General features: G+C 47.7%; 1 protein-coding gene across 2 annotated transcripts in view; it reads right to left on the bottom strand.

Annotated features, from left to right (window-relative positions):
- Window positions 1–14,594, bottom strand: part of COL27A1 (collagen type XXVII alpha 1 chain) — a 141,394-nt gene that overhangs the window by 106,136 nt on the left and 20,664 nt on the right. For both annotated transcript variants that reach the window (XM_033077501.2, XM_033077502.1), the window contains 2 exons: window positions 10,532–10,585; window positions 2,817–2,870 (listed from right to left, as the gene is read on the bottom strand). In XM_033077501.2, coding sequence (XP_032933392.1) covers window positions 2,817–2,870; window positions 10,532–10,585 — 108 coding nt within the window. The remainder of the gene's footprint in view (window positions 1–2,816; window positions 2,871–10,531; window positions 10,586–14,594) is intronic.

The following is a 14,594-nucleotide window of genomic DNA, read 5'->3' as shown; positions in this document are numbered from 1 at the left end:
CCAATCCCAAACTCTATCAGGGCATCCTGAGAGCTACACCCAGTCATTAGCAAAACCACCCCTCCTGTCCCCCAGTCACAACCCCAGCCCAGCCTGTGGCTATTGCAGAGGTTATCTGCAATCATCAGTCCAACCAGATGCAACAGCAATTTTACAACTGCCAAGGACAACGAGCAGAATGCAAAAAGTGGCAAGGATCCTCCTTTAAGCAGTTTCACACCATGAATTGCTGAGCTAAGCACCACAGGCTAAATTCCCAGGTGGCACAAGCAGGTGTAATGCCACTGGAGTCAGTGGAACCATGCCCAAGCAGATCAGCAGGATTTTGGCTCAACAGCTACAAACAGCTCTGTGCAAAAGATCAGCTTCCTAAGTCCAAGGAATTACAAGTGCTCAGCTCCAGTGGTGAGAATAAAGTGGGCTCTGCACAGGGTTGACTGTGAAATGCAGAAACACAACTAAAGCCCTACAGCCAGGCAGGAGACACATAAAAACCCCCAGAGCCTGCAGTGCCACCCCACAGCCCCTGCACAGAGCTGCCTGACCTTGCATGGCTCTGGTCATCCAGCTGATAAATACTGTGCTCCAGGGTCCCTTCTTAAGTGACAATGACTTGGTGTTAGTCATGGTTTCCAAGCTCTATCTATCTGGGAAACTTCAATTTCCTTTCTTTGATTGCTTGTTTTTTTCTGTGGGATTAACTGCTGTCTAAGCCAGACCAAGCCCAGCAGCCATTTAAAGGTTCTCAGAAAGAGAAGTTCCACTTGGAGCTGCTTTGCCCTGTTGCCCAGGCTGAGCTTTCACAAGTCCATAATTTCTGCCATGTGCTGGGTCTGTTAAGAAGATTCCCATCCCTGAAGGGTCCAAGGCCAGGCTGGGTGAGCTCTGAGTGACCTGGTCTAGTGCAGGATGTCCCTGCCCATGGCAGGGGGCTGGAATGAGATGAGCACTCGGGTTCCAACCCAAACCATTCTTTGATGATCTTATAATGAAGAAATCAGGTCTCAGGTTTGTTAAAACACAAGGGGGTGAAGACCACTTTTTGGAGCAAAGTCCATATTCTGGGACTGCTGTAACATCAGGGAATTGAAGGGAAGGAGGGGAGTCCAAACTCTGGCATCTGATCCGCACATTCCAAAGAGCATTTCTGAGGCAGAGGTGATGGAACCATGGCTCACCAGGCTGAACCTTGGCCATGGCCTGGGCTGAGCTCCAGCTCTCACATCCCATTGCAAACCTCATACTTCTTTTGACAAAGCACCATGAACAGCCCAATCCTGCAAATGGTGGCTGGACAAAAATAAAATATATCACAGAGCCTGATGACACCAGATCTCTGCTGCAGACTTGCAGCTCTCCATCCACTGAGACTTCCTGCTGCCAGACTGTGCATTGAGATGGAGGAAAAATGCTTACAGCAAGACTTAATTTCTATTAGGTGAGCAGCTGAATATCCCCTTACAGCCAAATGATGATTTCTGACAAGTCATTAGGCTATAAGTGTTTTTAAAAAAATCCTGTAGCACAGAAATATAGTTTGACTCTACAGCTTGGACCAGGCTGGATTTGCAGGGCTGGAAGTTAGATAAAAGAAGTTTGATTTGACTTATAAAACTCAACAAGTGTGATCTGGAAGTCATTGATGGAGAATAAATGCAGAACACTAAGATGTAGAATTTTTACAGGCTCACTTTTCAGGCTGTATGTGGAATTTAAACCAGCTGCTGTTCACCAGCATGTCTCCAGTGCCTAATTTTTAATCACATAGAGGCAGCATGCCAAGTTTCCAGAATCTTTTTCCCAGAGCATCAATAGTGCTCATAACATTTCTGCCTACTGATGAGATCATGAAAAGACAGAACTATTGCTCACACCTTTCTCTGTTTGGCTGAGATGTCCTACAGTGTCCCTGGTACTGAAAATCTAAGTATTGCCTCTCCAAACTCCATTGTTCTTTAGTCCAACACAGATGTTATAAAATATAAACCTATTCCTTTGTAAACAATCATACCACAGCAATCCAAACCAGTTTTCCAGGAACTTCAGTCTTTAGGTAACACAAAGCCTTACACACAGAATGAGCTGGGAATTAAAACACCTTTTGGAAGGGTTTTGCAGCACACTGTGTTAGGACCCCTCCAGAGCCACATCTGTGCTCGATCCCAGGCCAGGGGAGAGGGTCCAGCTGCAGGGGGGGGCTCCCAGCTCGCTGTGTTCCAGCTGCCAGCCGGGGGAATGTGTGTGCAGAGCAGCACAGGACATTGCAGGAGGTGTGTGAGCCCTGCTGGGACAGTCAGGGCAGCCAGAAGGGAGCCATGAGGTCAGTTTGGGAGGACTGATGGGGCCCAGAGTTCCCAGAAACTCTGCAGAGGGAAAGAGAGAAGAAGGAGTTTCAGGAGGAGGAAAGCAGAGGGACAGGCTGGGTGCCACCAGTCACTGCTGCCACTGTCCAGACTCAGAGGGAGAGGAACAGGCTGCAAAGTCCAGAGGAAAGAAATGAGAAAGCAAAGAAATTCAGAGCTGGTGGAGCTCTGGAGTGGGAGGATTCCACTGTCCTTGTCTGGCATAGCAGTCTGTGCCCTGGCACAGGCATAGCTCCAGCAGGATCCTAATTTGGCAGTCTGAAATTCAGGAGAAGCAAGGATGGAGGCACAGAACAAGGTCCCTCTGTGCTGCTGGAGAGCCCCTGTGAGAGCAGGAGGGAGGTAGAAATGGCTTCAGGTCCTTTTTGTGCAGAGCAGGAGAAAAGGAAGCTGTCCTTCCCCCAGGGGAAGGCATTGGGAAGGTGGAAGCTCCTCACAGCAGTCCATACTTACTTTCAGTCCTGGGGGGCCAGGTGAGCCAGGGTTCCCATGGGGGCCTGGGGGACCCTAAAACACACAACAAACACAAAACAGAGTCAGAAGGAGATGGTGAGGACCTGCATGAATCCTGGAGCAGCCACAAGCCTCTGGCTGTGCTGTGCCAGGCTTAAGGCACAGCCCCAGAGCCCTGGGTGCCCTGGCAGGGTGGTGGCACTGGCACCCCCGGAGGGAAGCTCAGCTGTGGGATCCCACCAGCCTCTATGGAAGGGGATGTGTGTCTGTCACCACAGGACATGTCATGACACTGAGATAATTCGGGTAAACCAAACATTCCACAGGTCAGGGGAGTCCAGGCTCTGGGAGGAGCCCCAGCAGAAGGGGATGGAAGCAGCAGAGGGGAGCGGAAATGTGCGGGGGTGTTAACAACTTCTTTTATTTATTTATTTATTTTGCTCAGAATTGCAGAGAAGTAATTACTAAAGGAAAATTGTTCAGCTCTTCAGGGCAAACTCATTTTCCCTACAAGCCAACCAGATTTTTGCCTTTAGAGGTTGGAAAGAAAATGGATAATCAGACAGCAAAACAGTGGCAATAGCAGTAAGTGCATGTAAAGCCTTTAAATCCATATTTCACAAGTAAAATCTGTATTTTTCCTTAGTTCTCACAAGCCAATGACACTGTCAGAGTATCTACCTCAAATCACACACACCGGTATCTCCTTTTACATCACATTTTAAAAGCACCCTGCATATTTTCCGAAGACTATTTAAGGAGTTATCTGGAATAAGCAGCTAAGAATAGTTTATGCCTGGATTGTACACAGCACAGAAGATCTGCTAACCTTTCAGGCAGAAGTAATAACAATTCTAAGTCCTCTTGAACACGTTCCTGGGAGATGAAACAACCTGAAAATTCAACTCTGAGCATTCTGCCAAGAACGTGTGAGAGTGCTACACTGCCATGAGGAGGTCCCTCTGTACCCTCAAATTAGGGGAGAACAGGCAAGGGGATAAAAAACCACTCAGGCACTTTTCTCAGCAAGATGTAGGATTTCCAGTGAGCATTTTAGGGCCAAAATCTTCAGGGTCTGATTTCCAAGGAAAATCAGTTAAACATGCCACTGCCAGCCAAGTTCAGTGCCCTTGCTGTCTTCTGAGAGAACATCAGTGCACTAATCTCTATTCAGTTTTATTTTTACTGCATTTTAATAGAAAATAATGCCTTTTCTAATTGGATCTTGTGGTACAGACAGTTGCTGAATGCTCAGTGCTATTTCACAACATGCTGCTCTGCTGCAAGAGGCTGTTTTAATGAAAAGATTGAGATTGAACTTTTCAAATGGCAGTTTATACCCACATTAATGTCCCATTCTTAAATTTCCTCCAAATTTTCAGCCTGAACCCAAATGCATTTATTGCCCCATTCTTAATTTCCTTCCAAATTTTCACCTGAAATTTTCCTGTTTAGCCTGTCTGTGAATTTCCAGTGAAACCAAAAGAGCTTCAATTAAAATTAAGATGCTTGAGTATCAACTTCTCACTGGAAAACCCACACAGCTGCTGTAACCAGAGTACCTGGACACTGAGAAGTCTTAAATAAATTCATCTTCCCAGCAAACTGTGGAATCACCTGCCCACCTCTGAAACAGAGGCTGAATGTGCTGCTTACGGTAATTCAACAAGTCTGTGGTGGCAAAAATGCTTCAGCCCAAGCCTTTCAAGTTTCAAATACGTAGGAAAATGAATAATAAGTGACAGAAATCAGGCCAGCAAAGTCTCTATAAAAGATGAGTTCCTAAAAAGCTTTTACACATAAGCAATAATCGAGGTAGCTCTGAACAGGGTTCATAAATCCAGCCTGCTGCTGGATTTGAGGAGGGAATTCAGCTGTAATTCAGCTTTGGAGTGAGGCAGCTTGGCCCAGAGCCCACAGCAGTGCAGTCATTTGGGCTCCACCATAGCCCAGGGCAGGCGTGCAGCAGTGTCAGCCTGCAGGGAGCTGCTCGCTGGGCTGGGACTCCCAGATGGAAGTGATGGTTTCCAGGAGGAAACCTGGAACCAGGGAAGCTCAACTGCCAATCCAGAGCTCCTGGGGAAGAGATAATCACACCCCTAGCAAAATCTGCTGCAGGTTCTTCCAGGGTAAACCAAAGCACAGCAACAAAATCCTAAAAAGCCTTAACCAGAAGGGACAGAGAATCCAGTCACAGTTTCTCGTGATTAAAAGTGTGATTATGAAAACAGAGACTCTTGAGATAAAACTGAGTTCAATGAGTTTGACAGAGTGTGTCCAGTGTAATCCAGGCAAATTCCTTTGAGTCAGAGACTCATCCTGTCCCTAAAGACTGATGTGGTCTAATCCTAGTGGAAGTGGCCACATCCTGGTGATGAAATGATACTGGGAAGTCCAGTCTGGCATGGAGGAAACTGCTGTGACCAGTTCTGGGGCTTGTGTTAGACATCTGAAACTGCTCTGGCAGCTGTGGGGAGAAAAGGGTGTAGTCTGCCAGCAGTCCTAAAAGTTGTAAAAAATAATTGATCTTGATGTGTTCCAACATGGTGAGCCCTGAATCTGGGATTCCACCCACATTCTTGGCAGAGGAGGAAAATGCTGTGTGGTACAGTGAGATGGGCTGGGTAACAAGAGGTGCAGGAGAGCAGCTGCCTCAGGAGCTGTCAGCAACAGTTAATTGCTATATTGGATTAATTCAATTCACCACTCCCACCTAGAAATTTGGATTCTCCTAAATATATTTATCATCAATGCATCAGCTTTGCTCCTCTTATCTACACACAGGGTAGGACAATGCTGAGACCACTACATGAAAAAATCCCACTGCATATATCACTATTTGTTTAGGGGCTCATTTCCCCACCTGCTCTGGCTTCCCATATCTGCTGAAACAACCCAATCTAGCAGCAGGCAGACTTGCATCTGAAAGCTTCCAAGCCTTGTACCAGAAGCTCCATGGAAAATTTTACCATGGGACAGCAGCAGCCCGAGGCCACTCGGTGGCACGGAGACCAGAACAATCCCTGAATGTGTTCTCCAAGCAAGGAGGGGTTTCCATCTCCCTGGAATGTCTCCTGTGTGAATGCTGCTGCTTGAGAAGGACACTGAGCCACCCAGTTCAGCTGGGGGTGCCTGGAGATGGGACCCTGCTCACAGAAGTGCTTTTATGCCTCGTGGTTCACAGCCCACAAAAATTAACAAAAGTGTAACTGTGCACAGCTGCCCCCAACACTCCAGCATTCACAAGGAAGGGGAAAAAATCCTCCCAACTCCTGCTAAATGCTAGAGAGCTCCAGTCAGAGGAATGACCACTCATTTGAAACTCATTATGTCTTGGGGTTTCACTGTGTAAAGCAACTTTTTATGCTTCTGACCTACAGATCCCACTGTGACCTCTGGCTTGCTGAAAAAGAGCTAAATATTTGAAGTGAAGCCAAGCAAACTGTTTCTTTAAACACTTTTCAGAAATTGGAAAATCTTCCTAATGGAATGAGGATACTGGGGAATCTCCACAGCTGACTGAGCTGCTTGTTTCAGGAGGGAAGCCCTGCATTTTGAAGGAAAGGGAGATTTTTTCCAACCACAGACCAAATGTAACAGGGACATGTTACCCTGGGACCTCCCAGTCTTTCAAGCTGCTGTGGTTCACAGGAGGATGGCAAGGGCATCCTGAAGCATCAGGGATATGCATTCCCTTCACCCACCCATTTGGGTGTCTCAGAGTTTAAATAAACCAGGAGCAATTACAGCACATCAGGCTTTTTATTGCTGATTCTGCCTCTCCTGTTGTGTGGACAGGGATGAAATCCTTCTTGTACCTGTGTGTGCTCACCTGTTGGAGGAGTGACTTCCAGTGGGACCTGGCTTCCTGAATTATTGAAGTGTTTTGGAAAGTTTGACTATTGCTCTTTTCTTGCTGTCCTGGGGGCTGAGCAAACAACCAAGGCCAGGTTGGACAGGGCTTGGAGCAGCCTGGACTAGTGGAAGGTGTCCCTGCCCATGGTGTCAGGCTGGAACAAGATGATTTTTAAGGTCCCTTTCGACCCAAACCATGCCATGAACTGGACTCCTGTCTGGCATGCACCTGAGACTTGCTGTTTCCTTCATGTAGAGGCAAAACAGGCAACTGGGAATTCCACAGCCTCATCTGGAGGGCAGAGTTTCATACCAAGTGTCACTCCTCACAGCACTTCTCTGCAGACCTGCTCACACTGTCAGCTTTGCTGGTCACTGCACCACTGGAATGGGTCACAACTGGTGGTGGATATGAGTCAAAGTTTTTGGACAGATGTGCTGCCCAAAGCCCCTCATGCAGACAGCTCTGGGTGACGCTCCCAGAGCCTGTGGTGAGGCAGGAACAAGCTACAGTGGTGAAGGAATGATTGCTCCAGTGGGAGCCCTTTGTTGACAGCTCCTTGTAGAGCTTGTTGGCACATCCCTGAGAGCAAATCCCAGCCCCAGCCTCCTCCTCCCTGGGAGACCCTGATGTTCGAAGAAATGCAAAGGTCAGAAATAAAAGCTCAGCACTCAGCACTCATGGGGGTGTCACCCAGTGCAGCCCCAGTGGCACCACTCACCCTTATCACCATGGAAAATCCTCCTGTGACCTGCCTGGCATTTCACATCATATAAATCTGCTAACACTGCCATTGCCCTGGGTCTTACACAGACACATGGTCAGGCACACAGCACATTTATCCAAGGACTAACAGTGTGGACAGACCTCTTCTTACATCTGAAATTCTTTAAGGCAGACATGAAAGCTGAAAACCATCCTAGCTGGATATAGACAGAGAAACCCTTCCTGAAGAGCACACACGGCACTGCAGCAGTATCTCTACAGAATGGAGAGCTCCTGAGATAGGGTTATTAGCCATTCCTATTGCAATTTTAAACTCATTTCTCTTGGAGTCCCTCAGGAAATAATGAGAAGAAGAAACACCCAGTTTTCACTTGTTACGAAAATGAAAATTTGCTTTCATAGCTGCAGAGAGCAGAGCACAGGAATAGCCTGAATCTGTCTCAGTGGGTCCCTGCTGCTGGAGTGATACATGCTCCTGAAATGGGGATTGGCTTTTAAAAATGGAGAAATTGTAATTTTCAACAAGACTACCACACTATCCACTCTGCTACCCTGCCTTGGATTGCTCTCGAATGCTGAGATATGTCCCCATCAGAACCTGTTCCATGTTGTTACCGAGTCTGGGATGTGTTTTTGCAAAGCAGGTGGCATTGCCTACACAGAAGAGCCACCCTCAGACTAGACAGGCAGGTCTGGTGATACTCATCTGCTGGAAATCAGGAGATCCATGGGAGCAGCCAGATTTTCTTGCAGGCTCTCACCCACCAGTCTCACTTTCAAGGCAAAGGCAAATCAGAGATTTCATTTCACCCTGACCAATATGGGGTAGGAATTCTGCACTACACATCAGCATGAAGCAACTTCACAGCTACAAAAAGTCACAAATCAAATGCTGCTACTGGATTTTCAAATGTGCCAGGCAACTACATAAACATTAATAACACAGAAATTATGCAAGTTACAACAAGGGCAATTAATCTCATGCATTAGGCCATAAATTGAATTGGTGACAAAAAGATCCTTCCTTTCCTCTGCATCCAGCACTGCAGAGTTGCCTGCAATGTTCCCCTCTCCTCTTCAGCTCCAAACTTGGGCTGTAGCCTGATGGGACACCTCATGGCTTATCCATGGGCTGGTGCAAGAATTCTGCAGCTGCTTTTTTGGAGGATCAGGTTAGGAGAGACAGAACATGACCCTTGCAATGCTGCACATTTATTTTTAAGTTTTTCAAGCAGAACAAAAGAAAAAGATGCAAGAATTCCCCTGAGCCCGTCTTAGTTCCTGGCAGCTCCACTTTCCAATGAAATCCCTAAACCCCAAAGAGATACAAGAAAAAATTACCAGGAGAAACACATCCCAAAGTCAAAACAATTCAGGCACAGAGGAGTCCTGTCTCCAGTGCTCCAGGCCAGACATTCATAGAGTGACCCTTCTGCCCCCTCCCAAAATTAGCACAGCCTCTTTGTAGAGGTCTGAGCCAAGCCAGGCTCAGCTGTGCTGAGCACTGCCTAACTGGGAACTCTTTCCTGGACCAATTCTCAGCACCTCTGGCAGGCACTGAGCTCAGAAACCCTCTGTTGCTTATTGTCTTTCAGAGGATTATCTTAAATATAGAATGGAGCATGAAACAGCTGGGAAATAACAGACAATTATGACACAGCTTCCATGATGCTATTTCCTTCAGAAGAAACTTGAGTGAAATTGGGATGTAGAGCCGAAATTTGGTCACTCATACTGCAGGCATGGGGACACCAGACCTGGAGTTTAGCTTGCAAACCACAGGATTGCCAGAAGTAACACCAAAAAAACCCAACACCCTTCATAAGCAATGAGCTGGGGTAGGAACCAACTTCCAGCTTCAATGGGAGTACCAAGAAATGCAAACTCTGGGCAATCTACTAATGTTGGAGCTTCTTGGGCACTTGTGACAGAAATATCAGGGCTGATGCTTCACTAAAAATCTTCTCTAACGTGGAACAGGTTGTCCCATCCATAAACACGAGCCTGGTGCTGCCTGACCCTGCTCACTTACAGCCCAAATCAGCTCCCAGGGCTGTGTCACAGGCCCAGGCTCCAGGGGTCCTGCAGACCTGCATTTTACTGCTGGAGAAAGGAGATGAGTTTATTTTTGCTGGTCACTGTGAGATCTCACAGGAGTGGAACAAGTGTCCTGGGGGAATGCCGAGCCTCCCAGCTCTCAGCCTCTTGCTTGTTCTTTAAAGACATTACACGGGGCTTGAGTTTTAGCCAAGTATGTGTGAGGAAATCTCCCTCTGCTGCCAGGCCAGGATGCTGCCTGGATCACAGATCCAAATATTCCCTTCTTCCAGCCTGGGACACTGTGGCTCCCAGCAGTGCAGTGCTGAGGAAGGGGCTCCATGGCTGTGCCCTGTGGGACAGCACTGTGCTCCCAGCAGAGCACTGTGCTGCCAGCAGAGCAGTGCCAGCACTGCACCGTGTCCAGGGCAGGCACACTGCCCAGCCCTGGGAGAGCTGGGCCAGCAGCAGGCTTTTCTCACAGAGAGCTGCAGCACTCAGCTCCAGATGTTTCCTCAGCACAGCACTCCGTGTTCAAAGATCTGCATCAGAATTTCATTTGGGGAGGAAGAAATTCTGACAGAGCCATTGTGAATTCCTCAACAGATAAGGGATTCTGCTGGAAAAGCAAGCAGAGAACAGGTCTCAGTCTGGGGAACAAAAAAACCTCATCTCTGTGTGACTATCCTTGGTCCTGGACTGTGGTCCCACTAATGAAGGACCTTGAACTAAACAATTGGTGAAGCTGGGGAGAGTGGAGTACAAAAACCAGCCAAAGCTAATATTCAGCAGTGGGTTTGCAAGAAGGAGCAGATACTGGAAACAAAATGAGACAGACAGATCTCATTCTTCTGACAGCCATTTGGAAACACCCATCCCAGCCTTTGCAGATGCCAAACCTTAGCTCAGGGAGGCTGCAAATCACCAGTGTGGCCTCTTGAAAACCTCCAACAGGCAATGAGAGAGAAGGAGACCAGATCTCAACAGAGAGGGGCCTGAACAAATCATTACTCAGCCACAAGAACTGCAACAGCCCTTGGAACAGCAGGACAAGCAGATTCAAACACAAATGGATGGAAGTTTTTGAAGCACTTACTCGAGAGCCTCTCTTGCCAGGGGGTCCTGGTAAGCCTGGCAGACCTGGTGGGCCCTAGAAAAACAGAAACAGATATTAGTGGTGGTTCTATAATAGGATGGTGCTCCTGACAGTGCTTCATTGTCAGAGAACCATAACACAATCACTTGGAGAAGACCTGGGGAGAAGGGCCAATTACAGCACCACAGCCAAAACTTCAACTATTACTATACAGGGATAAAATACCACGCACAGAAACATCTGCAGGAGCACACATTTCCATGGAGTGGAGACACAGCATCCCCATCTTTGTGCTGCAGCCTGCACTCCCAGGATCACAGCTGTGCCTGGCTCTTCCCCTCTCCTGGACCTGTGCTGTGTCATAGGGGTAACACAATTGTCTCCCAGCTCTGGGTTTTCCTGCTCTGTGCTAGCTCCTTGGCAAGGGAAGCACACTGTGTGTTCACATCTCCATCAGCTGGACACGTGCAGCTCTTGGTAATGTAGGCTCCTACATGAGTTACAACATGATCTGTGATTATGTGGAACCCCAGCACTTCATATTTTACAGCAGCAGGTTATAAAATGTAATAAACTGATGTCAATGTTGGAAATTCCTAAATACAGTTCTGTAGCAAAGGAAAGGTCGAGTCACACACGTCAGAGTAGTGGGGGCTCCTGGAAGAGGGTAGGAACAAAGTGGAGATATCAGGAGCCCAGCTGTGCACTGATCTGAAACAGGTTGGGAAAAAAATACTTAACCAATGAGGTTTTGAACTCTTTTGAATTTGTTCATCTATTTATTCTTTTTTTCTCAATGGGCTGGAGAATTCAGATTTCTGGAGAGCCATCTGCAACTCCTAATAACTCCTCAAAACTTCTCTTCCCCCAAGCCAAACATGTCTGACAAGAATAACTGTTAATTAAAGCGTCTCCCAGAGGATTTATATTCTGGTAGCTTGCTACAAAAGACAAGTTCCCACTGCATTCAGTGAGGAGACACATCCAGAGCAGCCAGCTGAAGGGTGTTTGGAAGGCAGCCTGAGCTCTCTGACTGCAGGGAGGGTGGGACAGCAGGTCCCAGAGCAGCATTCCACAGGGATGAAGGTGCAGTGCATGGAGCAGGATGACCCCATGGCCACATTCTGGCCTTGCTCCCTCCCCACTGGGTCACCCCTGTGGGATCTCCTCCCTGCACAAAGCCAGGCTGGCCCTGCTGCTCAGAGCTGCTCTGGCTGGTACTGCCCATGAGCAGGAGAAAAACCTCATGAGCCCTAGAGCAGCTCCCAGGAGTCATCAAGGGCATGATTCATCTCAATCTCATGGCCAGGAAAAGATTTTGGAAAGAGAAAACTTGCCTGAACCATAGAGGTAACCCATGGATAAATACTCCTCTGATATTACCAACCCTCCCACATGTAAACAACATATTAAGTTGTATAAAAGTGATCTATTTTAAGAGTGAAACTTGGCACAGTAGGAAAAAAAATGTCAAGGAAGGCATAAGCAAAGCCCAGTGTCCTCTGCACTATTAATTTATCAGTGCAAGAAATAAATCGTAACTTTTTACCCCTGTAGTAAAGATAATAAGAAAAGGTTTGTTTTAAAAGAGCCTACACAGCACAGAACAGCTGATGTCCCTCACTGTGACACACAGGGATGAACTTCTGCCACCAAGTGACCACTGCTGCTGCCCAGCCCTGCCTGCACTGGACATGTCCAGTGTCCACAGACACTTCATGTGACCCCTCTGCCAGCTGCTTATTGCTGGAGAGCACAGTATTACTGCTCTTTGTATTAACAACCCTCATTGATACAGCTGACCCTCATTTTAGCAATATCCCAGAGTTTTAACCTGCCATTGTGCCAGCTCAGGGCCCCGTGCATAATGCAATTATACAGCTGTGCAAATAGACACGTAATTGTAGGGGTTTTTAAACTTCATGTATAATTGTGCTCCAGAACCCCAGCTTTTATTAAAAATATCCCCCTGCCTGTTTATCAGGTTAATCCAAGTCCTTAATCTCTCCTCCACCAAAACCCATCCCCATTTACACCTTTAGAAGAAGCAACAGAGGAGATGCAACTGTCTGAGCACACCGTGACCTTTTCCACCTTCCTGCTAACAGCAGCTGCAATTGTACTTGGCCACTTGAGAAAAACCTTCTCCAAAAATGTGGGCTGCTCAGAACAAACTGAAACTAGCACAAAAGTAAGGTGGGAGTTAATACCAGCACTGGAGTGGGAATACAGAGTTGAGAGAAAGGCTTCTAGCTGGAAAAGCACAGAGCAGTGCACAGTTCAGGAGTCCTGCCACTGTGCTTTGATTTGTCATCCCTTCAGAATTATTTTTTCCTTTCTTGAGGAGTAAGAGGGATAAGGTGATGGTGGGATGACTGGCTAAAAGGTGCCAGCCATTCCAATAACTGCAGAAGGTGAGACTGTGTCCACTTTTAACTTTGAAGCCAGTCAAGGTGGAAGAGGACTGGGGCAGTGGATGGACAGAGGCAGTGGTGAGAAGTGTCACACTGTGAGGGCACTTTGTACTTCTCACATTTCTCATTTCCTTGGTAGCTGGGTTGGATGGGGATGGACTGTGCCTTCCTAGTGACCCATTTCCCCTCTGCCCCTGTATCCCCCAGCCCATGATCTCACACAAGAGCCCCACATCCCACAGCTGGCTTTGCCTGGGGAGAGCAATGCTGAAATGCACTCAAGGAAAATGTCCATCCAGAGAGGCAGCCAGAGGAGAATGGGCCTGGATCAGGGCCCAGCTACTCACAAATGATGGATGGAGCCCCACATCAGGCACAGGGCTCCCCTGGGAGAGCAGGAGATGTCCATCAGTGATGTGCCCAGAGCCTGCCTGGGGTGATGCCCACACAGCCCCTGCCCTCACCAGAGACAGAGACACCCTCACTCCATCTCAGATCACACAGAGCCTGCAGGGACCTCTCCACTGTCCCTTCAGGGCATCCCTGGGGAGTTTCATCAGGAGCAGAGGGGAGTGCTCCAAGGGGCAGGGAGACTTCCTGCTGCTGGCAGCAGGATGAGGATATCAGGGCTCTGCCCCTGCCCTCCCATCGCAGGGTTTGGCACAGCTCAGGCTCCTCTGGTGAGCTACTGCTCCTGGCACTGCAGCTCCTGTGTCTCTGGCTCCTTGCCTGCTCCTTCTGCAAACTGATGGCAGAGAACACCCACCCTGTTATCACACAAAGCAAGATCAGAGATCAAGGAGAAGGCAGCAGCAGATACTCTCTCTCTTCTCAAGCCAAACAGCTGAGCTGTTAACCAGCCTGAACAGTTCCTGAGCAGCTCATGGCAGCCACAAGAAAGTTTAACCCTTCTCAGTTTCCCACGGTAGCATTAGCAACGATGACCGATCCCATCAAATGATTATGAGATTTATTCTAAGCTGCTGCTGGGAAACTTTCTGGGGCAAAAGGGACTTTTTTTTTAATCTTAGCTCTCTGAGATTCAAATTGCAAATGGAAAATTAAGCTAACTTGTCTGAAAGGAAAATACATCAGACCCTGAGGATAAGGGAAATCCTGCCATTTCCTCTTGCTGCTAATTTATACCTCTGCCTCTCCCACAGTGTGACCCCCCTTGCACTGCTTCCTCTGCCCACAGCAGTGCTGCAGGGAGCAAGGTGCCTTCTGAGCTACAAACTCAGCAAGGCCAAACCTGCTGTGGAAGGTTTGAATTAAAGCACACTGACTACAAGAACTGATGCTGGAAATTGGGAAATGATTCCTGAATCAGCTTGGTCAGATAGCAAAGGATTCCTGTAATTGTTTCTCCAGGGGTAAGTACTCAGCCTGGCAGCAAAGAACTGAGATTTCCCAGCAAACCATTAAACTCATATTCTAGGGCACACTGACAGATGGACATATTTACTTCAGGGTCTTCCCAATGTGCTTCTGCCCAGCCATAGTTCTCCAGTGTCCCAGAAAAGTCTGTTTCAAAAGTGCAAAACTCTGCTAGGACTGAAAAGAGAAAACATTCTTCTTTCTCAGGCGCTAATGCCTGTGGTAAAAGTCAACTTAAAAAGGAGTTCAGGAAAGACACCAAAAGCTTCTCC

This window comes from Catharus ustulatus, chromosome 21 (assembly GCF_009819885.2).
Source record: "Catharus ustulatus isolate bCatUst1 chromosome 21, bCatUst1.pri.v2, whole genome shotgun sequence".
NCBI lineage: Eukaryota > Metazoa > Chordata > Aves > Passeriformes > Turdidae > Catharus > Catharus ustulatus.
The sequence above is the reverse complement of the archived record's forward strand: the minus strand, read 5'-3'. Positions and strand labels throughout refer to the sequence as shown.